This window comes from Ictalurus furcatus, chromosome 22 (genome assembly GCF_023375685.1).
Source record: "Ictalurus furcatus strain D&B chromosome 22, Billie_1.0, whole genome shotgun sequence".
NCBI classification, from domain to species: Eukaryota; Metazoa; Chordata; class Actinopteri; order Siluriformes; family Ictaluridae; genus Ictalurus; species Ictalurus furcatus.
The window spans coordinates 6,936,407-6,959,444 of NC_071276.1; the positions used below are offsets into that span (position 1 = coordinate 6,936,407).

At 41.2% G+C, this 23,038-nt stretch overlaps 2 protein-coding genes across 3 annotated transcripts in view; one reads left to right on the top strand and one right to left on the bottom strand.

Annotated features, from left to right (window-relative positions):
- Positions 1 to 1,343: 1,343 nt before the first annotated feature.
- Positions 1,344 to 7,389, bottom strand: tent2 (terminal nucleotidyltransferase 2). Its single transcript, XM_053610554.1, has 14 exons — positions 7,006 to 7,389; positions 6,622 to 6,720; positions 6,252 to 6,510; positions 6,032 to 6,146; positions 5,849 to 5,940; positions 5,665 to 5,728; positions 5,517 to 5,583; positions 4,040 to 4,116; positions 3,491 to 3,619; positions 3,204 to 3,247; positions 2,972 to 3,108; positions 2,348 to 2,439; positions 2,124 to 2,203; positions 1,344 to 1,981 (listed from the first exon to the last, which is right to left on the bottom strand). The coding sequence occupies exons 1-14, from the start codon at positions 7,122 to 7,124 to the stop codon at positions 1,907 to 1,909; spliced, it is 1,449 nt and encodes a 482-aa protein (XP_053466529.1). The 5' UTR covers positions 7,125 to 7,389; the 3' UTR covers positions 1,344 to 1,906.
- A 1,191-nt stretch (positions 7,390 to 8,580) lies between these two features.
- Positions 8,581 to 23,038, top strand: part of homer1b (homer scaffold protein 1b) — a 31,167-nt gene continuing 16,709 nt past the window's right edge. The window contains exons 1-5 of one of the 2 annotated variants that reach the window (XM_053610382.1): positions 8,581 to 8,977; positions 14,079 to 14,235; positions 19,374 to 19,505; positions 21,745 to 21,837; positions 22,462 to 22,619. In XM_053610382.1, the coding sequence (XP_053466357.1) occupies positions 8,973 to 8,977; positions 14,079 to 14,235; positions 19,374 to 19,505; positions 21,745 to 21,837; positions 22,462 to 22,619 (545 nt within the window). In that variant the 5' untranslated portion in view covers positions 8,581 to 8,972. Of the gene's footprint in view, positions 8,978 to 13,865; positions 14,236 to 19,373; positions 19,506 to 21,744; positions 21,838 to 22,461; positions 22,620 to 23,038 lie in introns of those variants that run through there. The other variant, XM_053610381.1, reaches the window with a different exon arrangement.

Here is a 23,038-nt window from a genome sequence, read left to right on the forward strand (position 1 = left end):
CCGATCTGTAAGAAAGCAAAATAGTAGAATATGCGACTGGCTGGTGTTTCTTGTTACCAGGTGGGTCCTGTTAGATTGATTTTTTTTTTTTTTTTTTTTTAACAATAAAGAGCTCTGAAAATCTACCCTTGGTTTTAGCCTTCAGTTTCACCTGTGAGGACTGTATCTGTTGCTAAAAACGATAAGCCAACATGAAGATCAGAGAGCTGTCTATGGGAGAAAAGCAAGCCATTTTGCACCTGAGAAAAGATGAAAAATCAACCAGAGGCACTGCACAAGCATTGGGCATAGCCAATACAACAATTTGGAATGTCCTGAAAAAGAAAGAAACCACTGGTATACTGAGCAACAGAAACCGAATGAGTTAGCCAAGTAAATCAACAGCAGCCGATGACACAAACATTGTGAGAGTCGTGAAGAAAAATTGAAAAGCGTACCTATGAAACATGGTGGAGGTAGTGTCATGGCTTGGGATTACATGGCTGCTCCTGGAACACTTCACTAATCTTTATTGTTTATATAACTCATGATGGTAGCAGCAGAATAAATCCAGAAATGCATCCACATTAAATCAGGAGGAACTTTATCATGCAGCAAGACAATGATCCCAAACACACTGCCAACACAACAAAGGACTTTATCAGGGGGGAAAAGTGGAAGGTTTTAGACTGGCCAAGTCAATCACCAGACCTTAACCCAACTGAACAGCATTTCACCGACTGAAGAGGAGACTGAAGGGAGACCCCCCCGCGAAACAAATAACTTAAACTGTGTTAAAGCCTGGAAAAGCATCACAGAAGAAGAATCCAACAGTTTGGTGATGTCACCGAGTCACAAGCTTGATGCAGTTATTGCAAGCAAGGGTTATTTACTTCAAGACCTATCTGTTCCTATACTTTTGCTCACCTAAAAATCAGATGGTTTAATACAAAAGGTTCTACGTTTTATGTTGTTTAACACAACTAGATGTAAATACTAGGAAATAAAAGCTGAAACCCCAAACTCTCGTATCATATCCACCTCGTTTCATATCTCAAACCCAAATGTCTTGGATGTGTAACACAAGCATATAAATTGCCATTCCAATAGTTTCTCAGACAGGACAGTGAAATAAATATTTTAATGCTAACATCATCAAAAGAGTAGAATTTAGGTTTTATTAAATATGCAATTTTATGCATACTTAATCAGACTGTATTTGCACAAACAAATGTACATTTTTGAAAAACACTTCCACTGGAAAAGATTCATTGTGATATCACTTGTCTAGCTTTAAGATTCTTTTCATCAGTGTTTTTCTTGTCCTTGATTAAAATGCAAATGTAACAAGATGGGCAACATGATAACATTTCAATTAGAAAATTTTAATTCTTTAAATAAACATTAAAAAGACTGTACAGAATGTACAAGAAGTGACAGGACAAAGCGAGAAAAGCCAACGTACATCAATGACTTGTTTTCTAATGCTTGGCTTTGAGAAGTCAGGTATGAATTAAAGTGTCAAAAACCAGGCGTCAAATCAGAGATCTGGTGCTAATTATATTTCATTGAAGAAATACAGGACAGATGAAAGAAATATGACCTGTTTGGGGAGAGAACCTGAGGAGCTACTTAGAAACATTGTGCAACAAAGGACACAACCTCATCTACACACATGTTTGAAGCTCCTAGGAGACTCCAGCTTTTTGTTCTTTAATCTTAAGGAACTTGTGGCTAGCATCGCAGTGCTGCCCAAACTCCAAATCTAAGCAACAAAACAAACATCAGATCATTCTTCAGCCACTGGTTTTAACTTAAACAGGTACAGTGTAGCGGAGGTAGTGGTGATGCAAGAAAAGTGGTTCAAGATGGCTGCCGTACAAACATGGTTCGGCGTTCTTAATAAAAAGGGTTCATAAATGCAGGGTTATCTTTTCGGGATTGTCTCTCTGATGGGTAAAATGCAGTTCAGATCTTTCCTCTCTTGCAGCACCTGCCAGGACTATAGAGAGTTGCACAGTAAGAACAGACGGACATTTAAAGTATTTGAATGATTTAATAAATAACCCCTAATCAAGGGGAAAATGACAGTGAAGGAATAAATCTTGATGTGGTCTTATAAGTACTTCAACTGAGTTAAATACCTCTGCGAAAACTGCTTTGATGGCATCAAACTTGATTTTTTCATGAACTGCTCTGGCTGTGTTCGAGCCATCAAACGGTTCTGAAAACAGGAACAAGCATGTACATAATGCAATATGAAAAACAAGAAGTTGCCAGAATCACACTGTATGAAACTGCACAGGGCCGAAAGGACAAGCGGCAAGGGAAAAACTTATTCGCTCTCTACGAAGAAAAATCCAGTCACCCTCCACATAAAGGAACTTGCTTCTCCATTCCCAGCAGTTTGCCTTAGGCAGAGCTTTTGCTTCACGGACAGAGATGATGTACTTGTCCCATCTGTAACACAAACAACAATGCAAGGAATTCAGATCTGGCAACATGTGCACATTTCTTTATATCGTCATATGCATTGTTCATTTTTCATATGATTAAAGTAAGCCATGCAGGAGGCTCAGCCAGGGTCACGAGAAGGGGAAAAGTCAGACCTGTTGCTGTCAGTCAGACATTTCAATGAAACAAGAGCCTGGCAGCCTGGCAGATCTGTGTGACGTGCAGCTCTCTCAGTCTTAACAGGGAACTAAGCAAAGATTAAAAACTCTATAGCCTAATTCTAAACCATGTGGCATTTACACACACGGAGTGTCTATGAACTAAATGAGAGTGAATATGCAAGTATTCAGGAAGTAAGTAAGCAGGACGTAACATAGGGTGTATGCCCAATATAGAAAGCTCAAGTCGCATCACTAACGGGAAGTCCGGCTGACTTTACCAATAGAGAGTAAACGTATGTGGTAACATTTCTGCCGTTTGAATCTGGATTGCCTAAAAACAATCAAATTAGTGGCATGAAAACAAAAAAAGTACTTGCCTGAAAACTGTGGCATAGTATTTCAGGAAGCCAAGCAGCAAGTCTCCAAGAGATGACTGGTTCTTTGACACAAAAGGAGGAATGTTCTTGGGTCCTTCTGGTACGAGATGAATATCCATTACAGGGTTGAAACACTCCTGCAGAAATATCGCCGTCATACTAGGTCTTACACCACCAAAATAAATCAGACCCTTATGTTAAACAAGCACACAAATGTGGATCAAACACTTACTGGATAATCCTTTTGAAGGCAAGGAATGACAGGGTCTGGAAGAGCTAAACAAGACAGAGTTTTAATAGTAAACATTAAAACCGGTCCAGAATTGCATAAATACACAAAAGTAAAGGAAAAATGATGTAATTTGATCATTTCTGTCAAAAGGCAGAATAGCATGCCTGATCATAACGACACGGCCACTTCTTTTGTTTTTGCTATACACTGAAAAGATTTGGGTTTGAGAGCAAAAGAGGATTTTGATGGATTTGATCTCAAACCCCAGTGTCTTCTCTGGCACTTACTCTGGAGGTAATGTATGACCATCAGGACCAGTGTGTAGCTGCTCAGGGTTCCGCGGCTTGCATCGTTGATCCTGTGGTGACTGGCCCACTTCTTGATCACAAGGATGATGGGGCGAACACGCTTTTCGACTAAATGACACGACAGATGCATATATATTAACAGAATAAATATATGGAACTGTTGGTCCAGTCCTACACATTTGTTTAACTTCAATTATTTTGACCAGGGGTTCTCAGATAGCCAGGGATCCCTTACAGTATTTAAAAAAATATGAACCATATCAGAGCTGTGAACACAACCTAGTTATACTGCGTTAATACATCTGTATCATTCAAACAGTACTTTTTCTACTATTTTTAAAATGAATTTCAATAATATTTAAGTTGACATTCTTTCAATCTGGTTGGAAGTTTTCGATCGCCATTCGAATAGGTCTACTAGGCTTACTGTTATTATTTTGTTATTATAGTAAGATAGCAGTTGGTAGCAATCTCCACTCTCAATGCATCATTTAAAAACAAAAATCAAATCACTGAACTTGCACTCACGGTATGCGTACGTCCGCAGCAGGAAAGTGTTTCTGAGTCCCACGGTGTTGTTAACGTTCAAATCAAACTCCACGCCACTGCAATTAGACACGAAGGGTTTGGTCAACCAACTCATCCAGCGACGGTCAGGGTTAGCGGTGAACACAATGTTTTAAAGCCTTAAATAATAAACTCTCACTGTATGAAGGCTCGGTTCGAAAAGAAACCTTCACTATGACTGCATTGTCAACATCTACAACTGGTCAAGTTCATTTACATTTATACCAAGGTGTAGACTATCTAGCTGCACTCAGTACAGCTGTGACCCGGTATTGTGTGTAGAACAGTGTGTACATCTGAGTGTAGCTAGGAATTTTTCACTGCTGGATTGAGAACATTGCAAACAACAAATATGAAGGTATCCAGCTGAGAACTGACATGAAAGGCAAGAATATCAGTTTTGTCATATCAAACTGCAAGGCACTACTCTCGGGCCTCCCGGCCAGCGCCATCAAACCCCTTCAGATGATTCAGAATGCAGCAGCACACCTCGTCTTCAACCAGAGCCCAAAAGGACCCATGTCACACCCCTCTCCATCTCCCTCCACTGGCTTCCTGTAGCCGCTCGTATCAAATTCAAGGCCTTGATGCTCACGTACAAGACCTTGTCTGGAACAGCACCCTCCTACCTCAACTCCCTCCTGAAGGCTTACGTTCCCTCACGCAATCTGCGATCGATTAATGACTGACGCTTAGTAGAGCCTACTCAGCGTGGCTCAAGGTCCCTTTCCAGAACGTTCACACTAACTGTTCTTCAGCGGTGGAATGAACTTCCAACCTCAATCCGGACCGCAGAACCTCTCACCATCTTCAAAAAACAGCTAAAGACCCACCTCTTCTGTGAGCACGTAACTAACCCTTAAATTACCAACCCCATATTATTATTATTATTTTTAAAAAATATATATATAAAAAAAAACTTACTCTGGCTCTTACACCTCTACTCTGTGCACTTTGCTGCTCTAGAACTCAATTATAAATCTTGTACAGTAGCACTACTTGTATCGTTCTCTTCTTGACATATCGCTTTGCTTGTATTTCCTCATTTGTAAGTCGCTTTAAATAAAAGTATCTGCTGAATGAATAAATGTAAGAAGATTAATGCAATAGTGTGTAACTGTGCACATACAGGAGGTAACAACTTTATACCAGTGTCATACACACACAATCACATGAATTGAGGGACTGAGAATAGTCCACGAATAGTCCATTTTTTCATTTTATACCTACTAGGTGCACCAACATGGTAGGCTCACCTGATAAAATAGTCAGTGTGTGTGGAAGCACAATGCAGGTGTAGTGCATAGCCTGGCTCTGAAATGTACTTCCACTGGTGTAAGCTCTGTCACACACAATATTACGACTGTATGTTTCTAACACAGGCCTGTTATCAATTGAGGCCTAGGATCTTGTGTTTCTGTGCTGTTTGATTTCCTACCTGACTCGGTCCTTGAACTTCAGTATTGGCACTTTTGCTCGGATGAGCTGAAGTCTCTCGATGTAAGCTGTGGACCACAGAACAATTCGTCAGACTTCAACCTCGCTCGTGTTACACCTCTGCTTTATCAGCAGGAAAATATACTTACACGTTTTGTATAGCAGTTTCTGCACAAGACTGAGTATGTACACTGCATCTGTTTTCTGGTTAATCTGCGAATGCGCAGACGTAAGCACCGTTTATAAATCGAGCAATAAATTAAAAAAAACAAATAAACGTAAAGCTGATTTCCGGTTAATGTTATGTTACTACTCACAAATAAATGAACTTACTGGACCCTCTTGAACGACAAGACATAAATCGGCGTCGCTGGTCCGACTACCGAAACCGTTCAGAGACGACCCTGCCAGGAATATCCGCGCACCTGGATGAGAGACAGCATCGTTTAAAATGGAGTTTATCAGGCTTTGCGGTACAGTTGAACACAGTGGATAGGAGGCTAGAAGCAGACATACATGGGAAGAGTCTCTGAATATCGATCTGTAACTGCGCACGACAGAATTCCTTCTTCTCCAAGTCCTCGCTCTGCTGCTCACAAGTGTGGAACAGATCCAAAATCTGTTGGCTCAGCTGAAACACATTTGATTCCAACGATTCAGTGCTTCAATAAGGTCATGTTATACGGCTTGGTGGGGGGGAAAAAAAATAAAACAAGCACGATGGCTCAAAGTATACCTTATCTTTGATAACGTGTGACGGCAAGGAATTCTGACTGGACTCCACTTTGAGAAGCGGCACACTACATGCTGGTTTAGAGCTGACCGGAGGGTGCATAAGAGAGCGAGTAGGAGAACGGATCTCTCTCACAAACCCGCCGGATCGCCCCTGAGGCACTGGGCTATAAGTGCCCGTTTTGGCCGGGGGTCCATATGGATGGGAAGAACCGAAGCGCTGCCTCTTCAGGTCATGCTGCGTGTTTCCATCACTTTTCCTCCTAAACGAATTGCATCTGAAGGTCATTCAAGGCTGACTGGGACAATGTGCAAAACACAAAGCATTTGTTTCATGCGAGTGTGTGAGGGTGACTCTGAAGAGCAAGGCTTACTTCTTGGATCCGTTTGGATTGGTGCGAGAAAATTCCGGCACAGCTTTCCACTGATATATCGGGATAACGGGGAATACATTCAAAGGTTGGCCGTGCAAGCTAGGAGGAGAAAGATTTTAAAGTCAAGTGGTTTGTTACTGTCATTCCTCTATATAGCTCGTGTAGACTGGAACACAATGTTGTTTCTGCAACACAGATTACATGATGCACTACACACAACAGCGTGCGTGAGACGAGTGCAGGACAACAAATACACAGAACATGGGCTGCAAACTATTTTATTCAACTAAACACATCTGTAAAATAAGGACTAAACCTTAAGCATGGTGTTTAGATATATTAAAGCAGTAATAAAGTCAAACAAACAAACATCCAGAGACTCACTTTGTGTCATTTAGAGTCAGATGGGTTTCAGTTCTTTGCTGCTGTGAGGTGTGGGGTAAAATACCCGGGGTGATAACGTGCCCATGTTTGTGGGGGAAGACTGGAGATCTCGGAAACATGTTCTTTAGAAAGGAGAGCAAACATCTGCTCCCTGAAAAGCCATAGCAAGACAAAAAATGCTACACAATTTAAATAACTTGGTGTGATTTGTTTTTTTTATAACGACAAAATGTATTGATTAAAAAGTTATTAATAATTATTGCGGTAATCTGTACGTTTTTACAAATCTCAAACCAAAAACGGTGAGGTTTATAACAGCTCGCTAACTACACCCATTCCTCATGCTAACTAGCTGTGTGTTAAACTATCCAGCCAGCTCGAGTGGTTTACCTCCGGAAATGAATGCAACGTAAATTATTTCAATCTCTCAGAGAGGAAATTATAGGTTTCATAATCCGAAAATGACGATATGTGAACTTACAGACAGAGCGGACAGATGCTGCTAATTTACTTAGCCAATAAGCTAAACTACAGCTACTCAAAACAATAAATCAGACGACATACATGGGTGGTGATTTTTTTTTTTACTTCCGGGTTACAACTTCCGCTCGTGCGCGCGCGCGCGCGCGCGTGTGTGTGTATATATATATATATATATATATATATATATATATATATATATATATATATATATATATATATATATATATGTATATGTGTGTATTTAAAAAAAGAAAGTCCGTTCATTATGCTTAGGAATAATAATAATAATAATAATAATAATAATAATTTATTATATAAATTACAACAAAATGTGGTTGTTTTTATTATTATTTTTTTGTTATTATTGTTATTGCTAGTGTTATTGCTATTGTTATTATTGTTATTGCTATTGTTATTATTGTTATTGCTATTGTTATTGTTATTATATTCGTGCATGGCTCCACAACAGTGTTGATGGTAATTGGGTTGGGTACAGCTCAACAGTCAACAATAAACAATAAACTAAACAATAAACCCTGCTGACCCCCCCCCACCGCCCCCCCCCACCCCCCACCAATAGAAACCCTTTTAAAATTTTTAATAAGTTTTAAATGGTTGTAATGGAAATTGTAATGGGGTCCCTGTGATACTTTGTTGCCTTCTATTGGTGGCATGTTATGTCTAGCGGATACACTTAAGGTCCAATAATGGTAATGGTTTTAATGGTTAGCTGATGGTTTGCAATGGTATTTGTAGTGGAAACCATTAGAATTAATTTGCGGGACAATACAATACGTTCAAAACACTAGAGACAACAGAAATGTTCTTAAAAGAGCAATAAGTATTATTATTATTATTATTATTATTATTATTATTATTATTGCTGGTGTTGTTGTTCTTTGTTTGTGATGAATGATGATAGCATGGCTGTACTCTGCAGCTCAAATTCTGCTTGGCGATTGGCAGCAGATTGCTGTTCATCCTCATCCTCAGCGAGGTCTCCATTCATTCAGCTCGTGTAGTAACAGCGCTGTGTAGCTGCTGGGTTCGTGCTCTACACACCGCCTGTACAGGAAGACTCTGCTTGGATAGATGATGATAGAAATGGTCAGAATCGTGTGCCTCTTCCTCAGGTAGGCAGGCAGGCTCAGTGGGAAAATTCACGGTGGGATTGAACTGACTCACAGCCCACACAGCGTCGGCCAGCACCGCTGCATGCGTATGCGTGTGTGTGTGTGTGTGTGTGCTTAAGTGTGTGTGTATGTGCGCGTGCGTGTGTGTGAAAATGCCTCCGTGCGGAATGGCAGCGCGCGCGGAGGAGCCAGTGCTCCGGCACTGATGGACACATCACGGACACGGTTCATTTAATATCGACACGAGAAGGCCACTCAGACGAAACAGGAGAAGAAATCGGTTTAAATCTGCATTGTGTCTCAGGATCATTCGGCGCAGAAGGACACACACACACAAAAAAAAATTCCACCATGGGGTAAGTTATTAACTGCGAATGGCTTTAATCAGGAGTGTATCCTAAAACTGGGGTTTGTTGTCACTAATATACAGTGTTACATGATAATACAGAACATCTTGATTTGACAGAAATCAAATGGTTTAATGATGTCCACACCTAGATGCTTGGAACTTATAGACCAGATGGCAGCAAATGAAACCTCTATCCATCTGACAGCATTTATATTTCTAATGCATATTCTTTGGTGGTGATTGATCTCATCTCCTTATTGAATTGAAATCCAACCTAATCCGCTACTTGTGTCATTTGATTGATCAACCTGCTTACCTAGACGGACATCAAGCACCAACTTTCTCTTCTTTCAAAGCACTGGACCTCACTGATGTAATGGGTGTAGGTAGCAGTCCTACACTGTGTAGCCTAAAGAGAACTCAATTAAGCAATGGACTGTCCATCATCATCCATGCATGGCTATTACGTTGTAATGGTTTGTAATATTACTTACCAGCGATGTATTGTCGGTTCCTGCAGTAATTATGAAAACCAGTTTGCATTCCGACACTGGCAGTGAGTTCTGGGTGATTCGATTGTAAAATGTACAGAGGACAGCTCAGCATTTCGTCTTTATGGATGGCTATGGATTTGCGATAGAGAAGATCGGCTTTGAACACGTTCTCCATGCACATAATTGGCTGTCTGCTCTTTTCTTGGATAAAGAAGGGCAAACCAATTAGATGATGCAATGTGTGTCATCTCAGTTCCTGCTCAAACATGCTGGCATTGGATGCTGGTTGGAAAATGGAGGTTTTATCTTGACATTGTCAAGCATTTGACGTTATAAGAGGACGGCTATTATTGATTGAATTAAATGGGTATACATTAGTACACCAGTGATTATGACTGTGGGCACTACTGAGATATTGTATTGGCTAGGGACAAGTGTATGTCATAAAAGTAATAGATTTCTCTCTAATTATGCTCTCTCCTTCAAGTGATTCAGTTTATTTGCTGAGGAATTACCTCAGTATTAAGTGTTCTTTGTTGTCATGGAAAACCACTCTCCTTTTAAGCAGCACTTTGTGAAAAAGTGAACTGCTCTTATTGCTTAATTAAATTGTGATAATTGTTGTTCTGAGGCAGCACAGTGCTGCAGCGAGTAGCATTGCCACTTCACAGCTTCAACGTCCCTGGTTCAATCCGGAGTTCAGGTTAAAGTCTGTGTGTAGTTTCACATGTTCGCTCCATGTCTATGTGAGTTTATGGGTTTTCTGGTTTCCTCTCACCTCCCAGTAGGTTAACTAACTAGGCTACATTGCTTCTAGGCATGACTGAGTGTGTGAATGTGTGTGTGTGTGTGTGTGTGGTGCCCTGCGATGGATTGGCATCCAGTTCATGGTGTGTTCAGTGTTCCCGGGATACAGGGGTTACTAAACGTTAATAATTGAATGAGTGAATAATTATAGCTTTGCAAACCCATGCAGTCCCTCAATTCAGTCTTAAAACGCTATTACACTTTTAAGTCTTTTGAGTCCTATCCAAGCATGAAATTAGGTCAATTCAAGGGCGGTGGTAGCGTAGTGGTTTTGATGTTGACTGATTAGAAGGTCATGAGTTCAAATCCCAGCGCTGCCACTACTGGGCCCTTGAGCAAGGCCCCTAACCCTCAACTGGTCAATTGTAAGTCGCTCTGGATAACGTTGTCTGCCAAATGCCAAAAAAATTCTAAAATGTTTGCACTAAGTCAAATATTCAAATATAGTCATATATTGTAGGGGGGAGGGAAGGTTGGTATGCTGTATAGAGTAAAACTGGGCAGAGTAGCCGCTTTTCAACTTCTTGTCCACTAAACTGATTGAAAATATGCTGGGAAAATATTTACCTGATCCAATTTCCTCTACTCTGTAAGTGTGTTTAGAACAATTTCACAATCTGATTTGCTGTTCCGCATTCTAGGCCACTAGATGGAGAAGATTAACATTGAGGATTTGAGACAGAAACCAATCTGAAACCCAACCATATGCGTGACAGTTATGTCACTTCGACCACTAAAGAAGGATTGATTCCTGACTGTTCCCTTAGAGTACAAAGTAGTTTGAAATGATATATGGGAGCGCTATTAGACAAGGGTGAACACTTTTATCCTTGGGCGCTGAATGGTTATAGGAAGCAAGTAGTGTGAAATGGTCTTTATCACACCAGACTTACTACTATCACTCCTCTGAGGTGAATGCAGATTAGTGTTTCACCTCTCACACCAATGACTGCAGTGAGACTGGAAATTTAGATGTCAACGTGACTCCATTAGTGTCTGCACAAAATCACAACAGTAATTCACTTGCTCAATTGTTTCATAATGAACAGCAAAACTAGACCACGAAGATAGTTAGGCTAGATATGCTTGACATAAACTCTTCACGAAGAATGCCTAAAGCCTCCCACACAGCATGCAATTCACGCAACTGCTCCGATATTGCACACGTAAAGGTGACGAGGTGTAAGCACTTATTTTGAATAGAGTGCTATGCTTAGATTTGGAGGCAGTTGAAAACAGACATACTCAAATATCCAGTTGTGAATAAACACCTACAGCATTCTGTACTATTCAAGTCCATAAAGAACAATATAATATTGAGTACCTAAAGCTGAACTACTCTTTTTCCGCAGCCAGTGCTATCACTGTGATTACTGTTGAATTTTAATGGTAATTATGCAACGCGCCTTTGATGTTGTTCAAAGATTTTTCAGCCCCTGAGTGCGGCGTAAGCTCAGTGTTCCAACTGCGCCCTTTCTTTCCCTTTTGTACTCCTTTTTTCTCTCAACACCCCCAGCTATCGCTTGTCTTTTTCACTCTTTTCCCTCATTCCATGCATACACATTTCTGTCCATCAGCCCAATGGCAGCTGATTAGAAGCACCACATGAATAAGTTGAACCAACTCTATCTCACAAAATACCTCTGTGTCTGGTTTCTCTTGATTTCTCTCATTCTGCTTAGTTGAATTCTGTGATTTGAGTAGGGTGCTACTGGATGCAGAGGTGAATACTATAAAGTGTTAGTCTTTCTGCGGGCAAGGGGTTATCTCTGGAATTAGGTCACATGTAAGACAAGTCTGATGATGACACACGAAAACTATAGGATGGTTGTAGGATAGCTGCCCTTTAATGTAGATCTGAGGCCTGCTGGACCGATGGTCTGCGGGGCCTTTTGTAATGATTTAGTTAATGATTATGCTGGTTCTGGAACAGTAGAAAAAGTAGAAACATTTTACCCAGAGTCAGAGGGATCAAGAGGATATAGAGCCCCATTGCTCAAATCTGTTTTATTTGTATAGCACTTTTAACAATGGACATTGTCACAAAGCAGCTTTAAGATTGGGTGTAGATCTAGATCTCTAATGAGCAAGCCAGTGGTGATGGTGGCAAGGGAAAACTCCCCGAGATGACACGAGGAAAAACCTTTAGAAGGACCAGATTCAAAATGGAACTCTTTTCTGGATAGTGGAGTTGTGAATCATTTACATACATTACATGAATATGAGTCCCGGGATAAGCACAGACTTTATGATTACAGCAACGATTCTTAGGCCAAACAACAAACAATGACTATGAAACTAATCTGGGTAAAAACTGTTCACCAGATTTTGACCTTCCTGACAGGTGGTCTGTAAGTCTCATTCAAGATGGACCAGTGTTTCATTCCAACTATGCACGAGCACACTTGTTTTATCAGTTAATCTTAATCTTTAAACAACTCTTCTTCTTTTCGTGTCGAGGTTCCACTTCATAGTGGAACCATCGTTGTGGAAGGATTAGCCGTTCAGCAGTATGATACTGAACGTTGCCTAGGGTGCGCCAAGGGAGGCTTCTTCCGTGCACACACATTCACACACCCGTTCATACACTACGGACACTTTGGACATGCCGATCAGCCTACCATGCATGTCTTTGGACTGGGGGAGGAAACCGGAGTACCCGGAGGAAACCCCCGCAGCACGGGGAGGACATGCAAAGTCCGCACACACAGGGCCACGGTGGGAATCGAACCCCTGACCCTGGAGGTGTGAGGTGAACCTGCTAACCGCTAACCACCGTGCGCCCACCGTGCGTCAGTGGCCAGCAGAACCTCCTGAGACGACGTAAGGACGAAACCTTAAGAGGAACCACACTGAAAAGGATACCATCCTCTTCTGGTTTGTCATATAAATCTTTACTCTACTATAGTTGTATACTATTAGATCAACCAGTGCTGTGTTTTGAAAGGATCTTCAGTTGAGTGTATTGTGAACAAAAGTCCTGCGATGAGCACAAGTGTTTCTGTGATTACAACAGCAGTTCTTAAGTACAAATCTGTGGTGAGATTTGGGCCCTTGAGGTTTTGGGAGGGGCAAATCTTTAGGGTATCGATGTAGAACCATCGAAAACAGCAGAAGGCGATGTTTGTGAATACTGTAAGTACAATATATTTGTACAAAGAGCAGATCCAGTAGTTGGAATAGGTGCTAATATGCAGGAGAAGCACTTAGTCGAAGTACAGATGAATGTCACAAAAACGAATAATAATAATAATTATGGTCTTCTGGTTATTCATTGAAGCATATTGCCATAAATAACCTTAGAATGGCACATGATTTCTATAAACCTCGATATCTGCTCTTAGATATGAATGAAAACAGGGAATCATTTCATCTTGTGGGTTCCCAAAAAGATAACTTTGCTTAAAATATTACTCAAATGAACTGAAGCCACTCTTGTTTTAGAGCAAACACTAGCACAGGGGTAAATGTGTAGATCATGGGACCATGACAGATTACCTTCTTCCATACTATATTTAGTCCCCACCCCCCCACTCTCCCTCACCCGACCCCTGTCAAACAGCTGGCATTTCCATCTCAGCTGAGCAACTTGGATCTGCTCGTCTAATGCTCCGTAAAGCAAGACGCCAATGTATCTAGCTAGGTGGGTGGGACCACCTGAGTTTCTCTGGTTCCGGCTGAAAGCAAGATGGAGGCCAGAGAGATGGTCCTCCGACTCCCGGGTCGTGCAAGTGCACCCAGCGGCTTTGGTCAGACCACGGTTCTGCGGCACAAAGAGGTTCACCATTTCTTCTTTGTCCCCTTCAGGGAGCAGCCTATCTACAGCACACGGGCGCATGTCTTCCAGATCGACCCCAATACCAAGAAGAACTGGATGTCCACCAGCAAGCATGCCGTCACCGTCTCCTACTTCTATGACAGCACCAGGAATGTGTACAGGATCATCAGCCTGGATGGGTCAAAGGTAAAATAACTTCTGCTTTGCATGTGCATGTTTCTGCTGATTCTTTTCCCGGACAGAAAGATGTCTTTGGTGTTGGTCTTGTTCTTATATGTAACTATTACTTTACATTATTTGTCCAGTGTTGTTTTTGCAAATGGCCTTTTTAAGTCGGGATACTCAACAAGATCTACATTTAAGTAGCAATAAAACATGTATGAAAGCACGTATACATGTAAACATGTATTATGAGATCTTCTCTTTCCATAGCGAGCAGCATGCATTGAAACACTGCATGCAATGTAGTCCATGCAACAACACAGATATAATAAAAAAAGCACAATCTCTAGCACTATTCATTTAGTCACATGCTTGCACAGTTCACATGCAGTTCTAGAACATCGATACAATACCAAAGTCACTACATTGATTTCATATGGAGCCTATTTTGGTGCACCAATCCTGCATCATAAGCCCTTAAGGGCAGCGACCATGATTAGTATTGGAATCACACTCCCTACTTTCAGTGAGCAGCGAGCAGAATCCCAGACATTACTGCAATGTAAGGCATCCATATTCATCACCATGTGAAAAATGCATACATTTTCTTATGCACTTTATGTTTGCTTACATAAAGCTCTTAGGTGAGATGAAACATTGCAGTTCAGGCCACTGGCAAATCAAGCAACTCAATCCTAGTAGCTTACTCCTTCTTGCAGAGGGAGTTCAGACTGGTTAAAATAGCTCACCCACACCAGTGTGTGTGTGTGTGTGTGTGCGCATGTGTGTGTGTGTTTGTGTATTAGAGTTCTCTGTAGCACAGCTCCAGAGCTCCAGAGACAGAAATAACGCGTGAAGCGATCCCAGCATGCTGAAGTGGTTTTAACTGCTCGGTAGAACCTATTGCCTCTACATCCAAAGCAGTGGCTAATACCACATCAAAACAATAACTACAGGTTCTTTTCGCACAAACGTCATCAAAATTGATATTGAGCAAATTGACTTTGGCAGCGGAGGCTTTAGCGGCTCTTTGTACAACATGTTAGGTTGTAAATGTGCCTCTGGATGTTGCTGTTGTACAGCGTCTGAAGTATTGCAGTAAATATATTTTATATGTGAGGACTTTATGAGAAGCAAGGTGAGAGTGGAGCAATGAAATGAGGTCAGATGTAATAAGAGCATGGTCTTAAGGCCACACTGGGGAGATGATAGTTCAGTTATGGCTGGTGGCGCATTAACAGGACAGTCCACTAATCCAATGGTTTATTTAACGCCTTGCTCGATGTCTACACTGTAATATGCCTCTCTTCTCATTTTACTCACAATTTATGGATTCTACCCTGACCTCTGTCAATTCCAGCAGAGCAGATAGAAGCTCCACCATTCAATGCTCTTAAGCCTTGAACTACACAGAACTGATCTGGACTTACTGTATTGTGCAGTGTCAGGAGATTGGAATTGGTCCAGTATATGTATTTTATCCTTTTAAAATTTTCCACTTGGTTCAGTACATGTATTTTATTCTCTTAAAAATATTTGTTTTATTAGACAAATACTATTATTATATTATCATTTTTATATTTTATGCATATTTCTGTCTCATTATTATATTGTTTTGTTTGGCCCTTTTAAACAAATGAAGTGACAATTTTGCCATTAATCTATTTAACATTGTTTTTTTATTACTGCCTATTGAAACATGCAGGATGCAAGTGCATATATTCTGCATGCGTTTTATTAGGGACGATCCAAAATCCAAAAGCCAGTATCTATAGTACCGCAAGACTATAAGAGAAAAAGGTAAACAATGGGGTAGAAATAGGCAAACTAATTAAAAACAGGTACACAAATCAATGACAAGACAGGGCAGAGACAGGACTGAAACTAAAACCAAAAGCCAAAGTCACATGGCTGTAACATATAACAAAAGCACATGACGTGAACGCAAAACAAAATGACATGAGAAGTGCTTGGTATGCTTTCACATGGGCTGATTTGAGATAAGACCCCTCTATCCATATCCAAACTTCAATGTAGATGATCAATCTAGATGACCAAAGCAGTACTGAAAATGGTCTAATTTCTAAAAAAAAAAAAAAAGGTAAGATCCGAATGTAAAGGATTTGAAACTGTCCATGCACTGCACAGATTCATGCAATCTCAAGCCTGAAGCGACTGATTACGCAGCATGTGCGGATTCTGATTAGCGCTCTCACAGTGCTGATCAGAAAATAAAAGCGAACGGTAAATCCAAGATGTTTATCATTCTCATGGAGCTCCATGTATGGAGCTCAAATTGTCAGTCTCTCATGATTGGACATACTTCTTTTATTGGTTTACACTTTGTCTCAGTGTTCAGACCAGTGTTTGAGTGATTAGCTGGGACACTGTGCTGCTTTCTTTGGAACACTTTGATTTAGATTGGCTAGTGTTTGCTTGATTGATTAGCTAACGTTAGTTTTGGCCGTCAGCAGTGAATTAAGAGTTGATGAGCTGTCAACATAAATCCTGATCTCATTCAGTTATATGTTTGACAGTACTGCTGGTCACTGAGAATATTAGTACTGGTTTATAAACGTGTTCATGTACATTTATAGCTAAGACCAAACTTTACAGGAATACTCAAGCATTTGTGTATGAGAGAGAACAAGAGAACAATTTGTGGTTATACATTGCCACCATACTTCTGGTTGTTTTGGCCTTATGGTGCATGGATACCACTGAACCTCATGGAAAGCGTAATTAACCAATATTGCTTTGTAGTGTGCTGCTCCGTAGAAGACAAAAAATTCAGTGATCTCCGAACATAAGGAATAACGCTTAGATTTTGCTATTAGCTATTAAAAATGAATGAACACAAGCTTCTTTTCTGACTCACCATTTTCTAACAAAGTTCAATGTCATATTAATGTGAAATCCAGTGTAGAAGAACATTGGACTTAAGGTTCCAGAATGCAATGCAGCTATACAACTTGGCTTGGCTAGTTAGCGATCTCCAGGATGAGAAGCACGATGACATTGCTGATCTTTCTGTCTTTCTGAGCAGAGTGTACAGACGAGGAGGTAAGAGAGCTTGACAGACTAAAGGACTAAAGGGCTGCTGGCAGCAGTCCAACTGCATTGTGGGTAATGTTGGAAACTGAAAATAGGGTAATGTAGGAAAAGGGAAAACAGACCATTATGCCTAACTGGAAAAAGTTAACAAAATAAATCTTGGTCATGACTGAAGATCACATGTTAATTATAAAGAGTAATATGCAAGTTGTTCAGGGTGGATTCTTCCTTTAAGAGCAGCTTTAGTAGGACATTCTCTTAAGATCAACAAATATGCATGTTGTAGTCTGCACTTCATATGGCGCTTTTTAACCTTAGCGGTTCTCATTCACCCATTCACACACACACACACACCAATGGCAACACAGCTGCCATGCAAGGAGCTTGCCATCGGGAGCAACTTGGGGTTCAGTGTCTTGCCCAAGGACACTTTGGCATGTGGAGTCACGTGGGCCGGGAATCGAACCGCCAACCCTACGATTAGTGGACAACCCGCTCTACCACCTGAGACACAGTCACCCAAGTATTATAGTCAAATACTATAAAAACTTTATGAATGAAATTTAATGACTCACACCTCTGGCATTGCGGGCTCGTATCCCATCACCGCTCTGTGGGGTCTCCCTGTGCTTCGGGGGTTTCCTCCAGGGTTTCCTCCTCCAGTCCAATTGGAGGCTGATTGGCATTTCTAAATTGTCTGTAGCCTGTGAATGTGTGTGTGATTGTGCCCTGCTATGGGTTGGCACCCCGTCCCCCCATCTTGTGCCCCGAGTTCCCTGGGATAGACTCCAGATTCCCCGCAACCCTGTGTAGGATAAGCGGTATGGAAAATGGGTGGATGGACGTCCTTATACTTCCACCGTAAGTAAGTAGAGATGAAAGGTTTTCTTTTGTCAGTACAGAGAAACAAGTATTGCTTTAAGCTGTAAGGTAATAGCAAGGATAATCAGTAGGAGGCATTACTCCTCCATGTGAGAAAACTCCTCCATGTCAGATAGGAGAACAGGGGATGGAGGAGAGAACGCTCCCACTTCCTACTGCTAGGATTGTATAACATTTGTTACACAAGCAAAGCTGAAGCCCACTGTCAGCTATCTTCTATGAACTCATGCAATGCAGTTGTATGGAATCTATCTCTGACTACCATGTTTTCAGATGTGTGTGGGCGTATGGAGATCTAAAACCTTTTATACTGCATGCATGCATAAACGTCTCGTCTCGTCTCGGTACGCTTTCTGATCAGGTTACCTGGGAAGCTTGACTAAGAAAAACCTTATTGAGAATTTAGTGTCATTTTGCATTACATGAACTCTAGCTGTTGCATTTTACTAGCATTTTATCTCTCTGCTGTTTGCTCATTTGCTTTTTCTTGCGCCTCTCTGTCTCTCTCTCTGTCTCTCTCTCTCTCTCTCTCTCTCTCTCTCTCTTTCTGTCTTTACTCTCTGTGCACGAACGGAGCGCCTTTCAGATTTACACCCACACAAACACATTCGCTTGCAGTAATGCTGGTCATTCCGTCGCTCACATTTCACTGGCTTAGAAAGTCAGCAATGGCTTAAGATTTAGCAGAAGCTATTAAGTGTTTATAACTGGCTGTTTCTGTTATCATTCGTCACCCGGTTTAAATGGTTTGAGAAAAAACGGACGCCGGATTTATTGCGAGATGGTCTGTATGTTCCGTGAGAATAGTATTCCAGGGAGCTCATTCTGTTGTTCATTCTAGTGTTAGCTTTCACATGGGAGCTCTATGTTGCCTATGAAGGTGTTCTGTTACCAGATCAATGCACGCACATCAACTCCTTAAGGGTATATGACCACACTCTATGGACTCCTTTGCATCCTGGTGATGATCAATCAATTCATATTAAATCAACACCACACATGATTGACGCTCTTCATCTCTCAAATTGGCAGTGGTAGACAAGAATGATTCTCATGATGACACCATCCACCACACCCAAGCTCTGTTCATCTGCTGAGGCTTTGAGGAGAGCAAACAGCCTCGAACTCTCCCGGTCCACTCACTAAGGCTCCCCACCTGTTATCTCATGTTTGCTCGTTCTCTGTGAGTTGTGAGGAATAACACTCTTCTTTGTAATTGCCCACAGGCTATAATAAACAGCACCATCACCCCCAACATGAGCTTCACAAAGACGTCGCAGAAGTTCGGGCAGTGGGCAGATAGCCGCGCCAACACGGTGTACGGGTTGGGGTTCTCCTCAGAGCATCATCTGTCTAAGGTGGGTGGAATTCTGCACTGCTCTGGCTCGCTCAGCCTCTTTCTGTGCATCTCGGTGCTGGGGAACACCTACACACTGTGCCCTAATGAGCAGCTGTACAGTCATCAGTGCGTGGGAGGATTCTTCTGCGTGGTCCTTTCCTCTCCCCTTTCTCTCTCTCACTCTCTCTCTCTCTCTCTCTCTGTTTTAGAATTTTCTCTCGTTCAGTTCCTCTCTCTCTCCTCCACATTATGATTAAGTACTGTCACACGTCGGGGGTGGAAAACCAGCAAGGCCTCACTATCAGGCTTATGCAAGAGAGACACCATGCCTTCACACCCTCATACACACATGCACACTATTCTTTTGTGATCTCTCTTTCTCCCTTAGTCTTTTGCTTGCATTAAATTTGCATGATTCATCCTCCATAATGTCCACTTGACTGGTTACAGTTTATTGGACCGAGCTTGCACAGGCCCTTTGTTACATCTTATAATTCTTTCCGGAATTTCCGTTGGGTTAGAATGCCAGTTAGGTTAGCAGTTTAATCTGTCCGCTCTCAATCACATGTAAATGTAATATCAAACGAGTGGTACACTAATTTAAAATGACTTCTTTTTTTAATACATGCGCAGCCTTTCTCTATTTGTATGTCCACACTAAGGGCCATATTTACAAAAGCACTAATTACAGCTGTTTTAGCAACCATTTACGCTAGTGGGGTGGCCAATTTAAAAACGTGCATGCAAATAAACACAGGCACACTCCTAATTAGCATAAATCCAGCACAATATAAACCAGTTTTTTTTTTTTTTCCACATGCCTTCCTGTCAGCAAACAAATGGACAGACCTGGGGTATTCCTGCAACAATGTTTATTATTAGGGTTGTTAAATTACACCCAACCTGATCGTTTAAGAGATATATATATATATATATATATATATATATATATATATATATATATATATACATTCCTTAAACGATCCGGAAACACTCCGAAATGCATATGCAACAAGGCAAAAGCTCGACACACCAGTGACCGCCACTTAATCTTATTATAGGTTTTGGGAATGTGATGTCATGACCCTGTGTCTCATGACTGAGCCACTGTTTTGGCAGGGTTAGACAGTCATCTGCTCAGATAGCCAGTCTAGCTAGTGCATGAGTTTTCATACAAACTCAGTGTTTGGAGTGTTTGTACCGCACCCCCACCCCATCAAAAATAATCTACAATGGATTGTTGTGTTCCCGATATTACACGTCCATAACCTGCTCATGGGCTTTGAGTAACACAGACTACACACTTAACCACTCACCAGACGTGCCAAGATGTCTGGAAATGTAATAGGAGGTAATACATCCAGATCATTACTCCACTCTGTTTGGGAGCTTGTATGGCTCCACACTGTCAATAAGACAAATTTGATACATACAGTATACCACCGTTGCCTCACAGCTCCAGGATCCCTGGTTCGATCCTGAGCTTGGGTTACTGTCTGTCTGCATGTTTTTCCTGTGTCCCTCAGGGTTTCCTCTGAGTTCTCTGGTTTCCTCCCACCTCCCACAAACTATGGAATATTTCTGCCTTGCGCCCAGTGTTCCTGGGATAGGCTGCAGATCCACTGTGTGTGTGTGTGTGTGTCAAATAAAGCTCCTTAATGAATTGCAAGCACAGGCGTGATTTATGCTCGGGACCCTGGGTCATGTCCATCTTTTTTTTTTTTTTTAAATATATATTTTTTCAAATGAAGACTGTTTGCATTTGGATAACCATTTGGTGTACGTATTTAACACAGCGATCATTCTATTGTGTATGTGAATATTAAGCAAGCTTGTTACTATAGCAACCTTTACATTTTCCTTCTTTCTGGCTGCAGAGAAGATTCTGTGCTCGACCGAAGCGAACTCACAGTGAAATATGAAACCGCTTTTCAATAGTGACTTGCGGACAACGTGCCACACTGAAAAGCATGACCTTTTTAGTGGAAAACAGTCAGCAGGGGATTATCCTTAGCACTGACCAAAACAATGATCACTAGTGTTTCAATCCAAAATATGGTTGTGACCATGCAAAACATCACTCTGGCTGATTAGTAGATATGGCCCTTAGTACTAACAACATCTTTTGTCTCTGAAACCTGCTTTCTTTTTTTTCCTTATCATTCTCAATGCACACTTGTTTCTACTGGCTCTCTTGAGAGAATTCAATGCTCACTCAGACCTCGTACATGCAAATCTGACCTCACATATCTTCTCAGTTTGCTGACAAGTTTGCGGAGTATAAAGAAGCGGCCCGCTTAGCCAAGGAGAAGTCCCTAGAGAAGATGGAGCTGGCGAGCTCTCCCTCTCAGGTAGGGATGTTTTCATTTGTAAAGATCTCTGCTTGTCTAGGTCTTTTAACACACTTCATTACAGCATGTTTTATTTATTTATTCAGCTTGATTCCTTCGAGAGTAACATTTCCTTTTCTTAGGTTTCAATCTAAAACAACTCCCTGGGGCTTGGCACTTGTGCAAGTTGGATTAATTAACAGTTTTGTCATGCTGTTTAGTTAAAACCTTACAGCACTTGATTAATGTCGTTATTCTTATCAGTACCGAAGCCTGAGGCTCCTTACTGTAAATGATGTATTGTTAGTTGACAATTGGAGAGTCGTAATAAGTAATGTGGCGCTGTTAATTTCCAGTTGAGGATTTGCGTGTTATCAGTAGACACTAAAATCGTGAGAGGAGTCTCCGCAGACAAATACAAGGATTTTCTTTCAAATTACATTGTGAGAAAAGACTACATTTTGCCAATTTGTCGTATTTTGACTGCAGTTATGATTGTCATATTGTGCCTATAGTATTATAAGGTTCTCATTCATTCTCAACCCAGATTGAATCTATGATCACAATATGCTTGTTCTATCTAATAAGCAGAACAGAAATCATAGGGCTTACAGCTAGCAAGTTTGTGATTGTGGTTCCTTACAGGAATCGCCTGCTGACATTCACTCACCTCTGACCCCTCCTGTGACCTCTGACCTCTGCCGAGTCAACGGCACAGGCGATGATGTCACCTTGTCGGATGCATCGCCAAATTCGGAGCTCCAATCAGATCTGTCCCCAACCACCCCGACCCTTGCGCACAGGTAACTACGATTTTTTTTTATGAATTAATTAGTTTATTTATTTATTTATTCATTGTGTGTGTGTATGTGCATGTGTGAGCAATGTAAGAGGAGCTTTTAAAGTATTTAAAGCCTACTTGATCTGGGCTCGCATTTAGCACGCATGCTTTTATTTAATCAACTCAACAACCCACTACAGTTATCTAAAAGAGCTAAATGTAGTTACATAATCTTACATTGCATTGGCTTTTATCCAAAAAAAAAAAGTGACCATCTTGGAATAAAAAATACACCAATATGCGGTGGCTCTAAGTGTAATCTCTGTGTCTTTTAACCCTCTCCATTACAGCACATTTTAATCAGCTTGATTCCTTGACAGTAAAATCTCATTTTCTATGGTTTAAATCTAAGACAGTTCCCTTGGGCTTTGCACTCCCTGG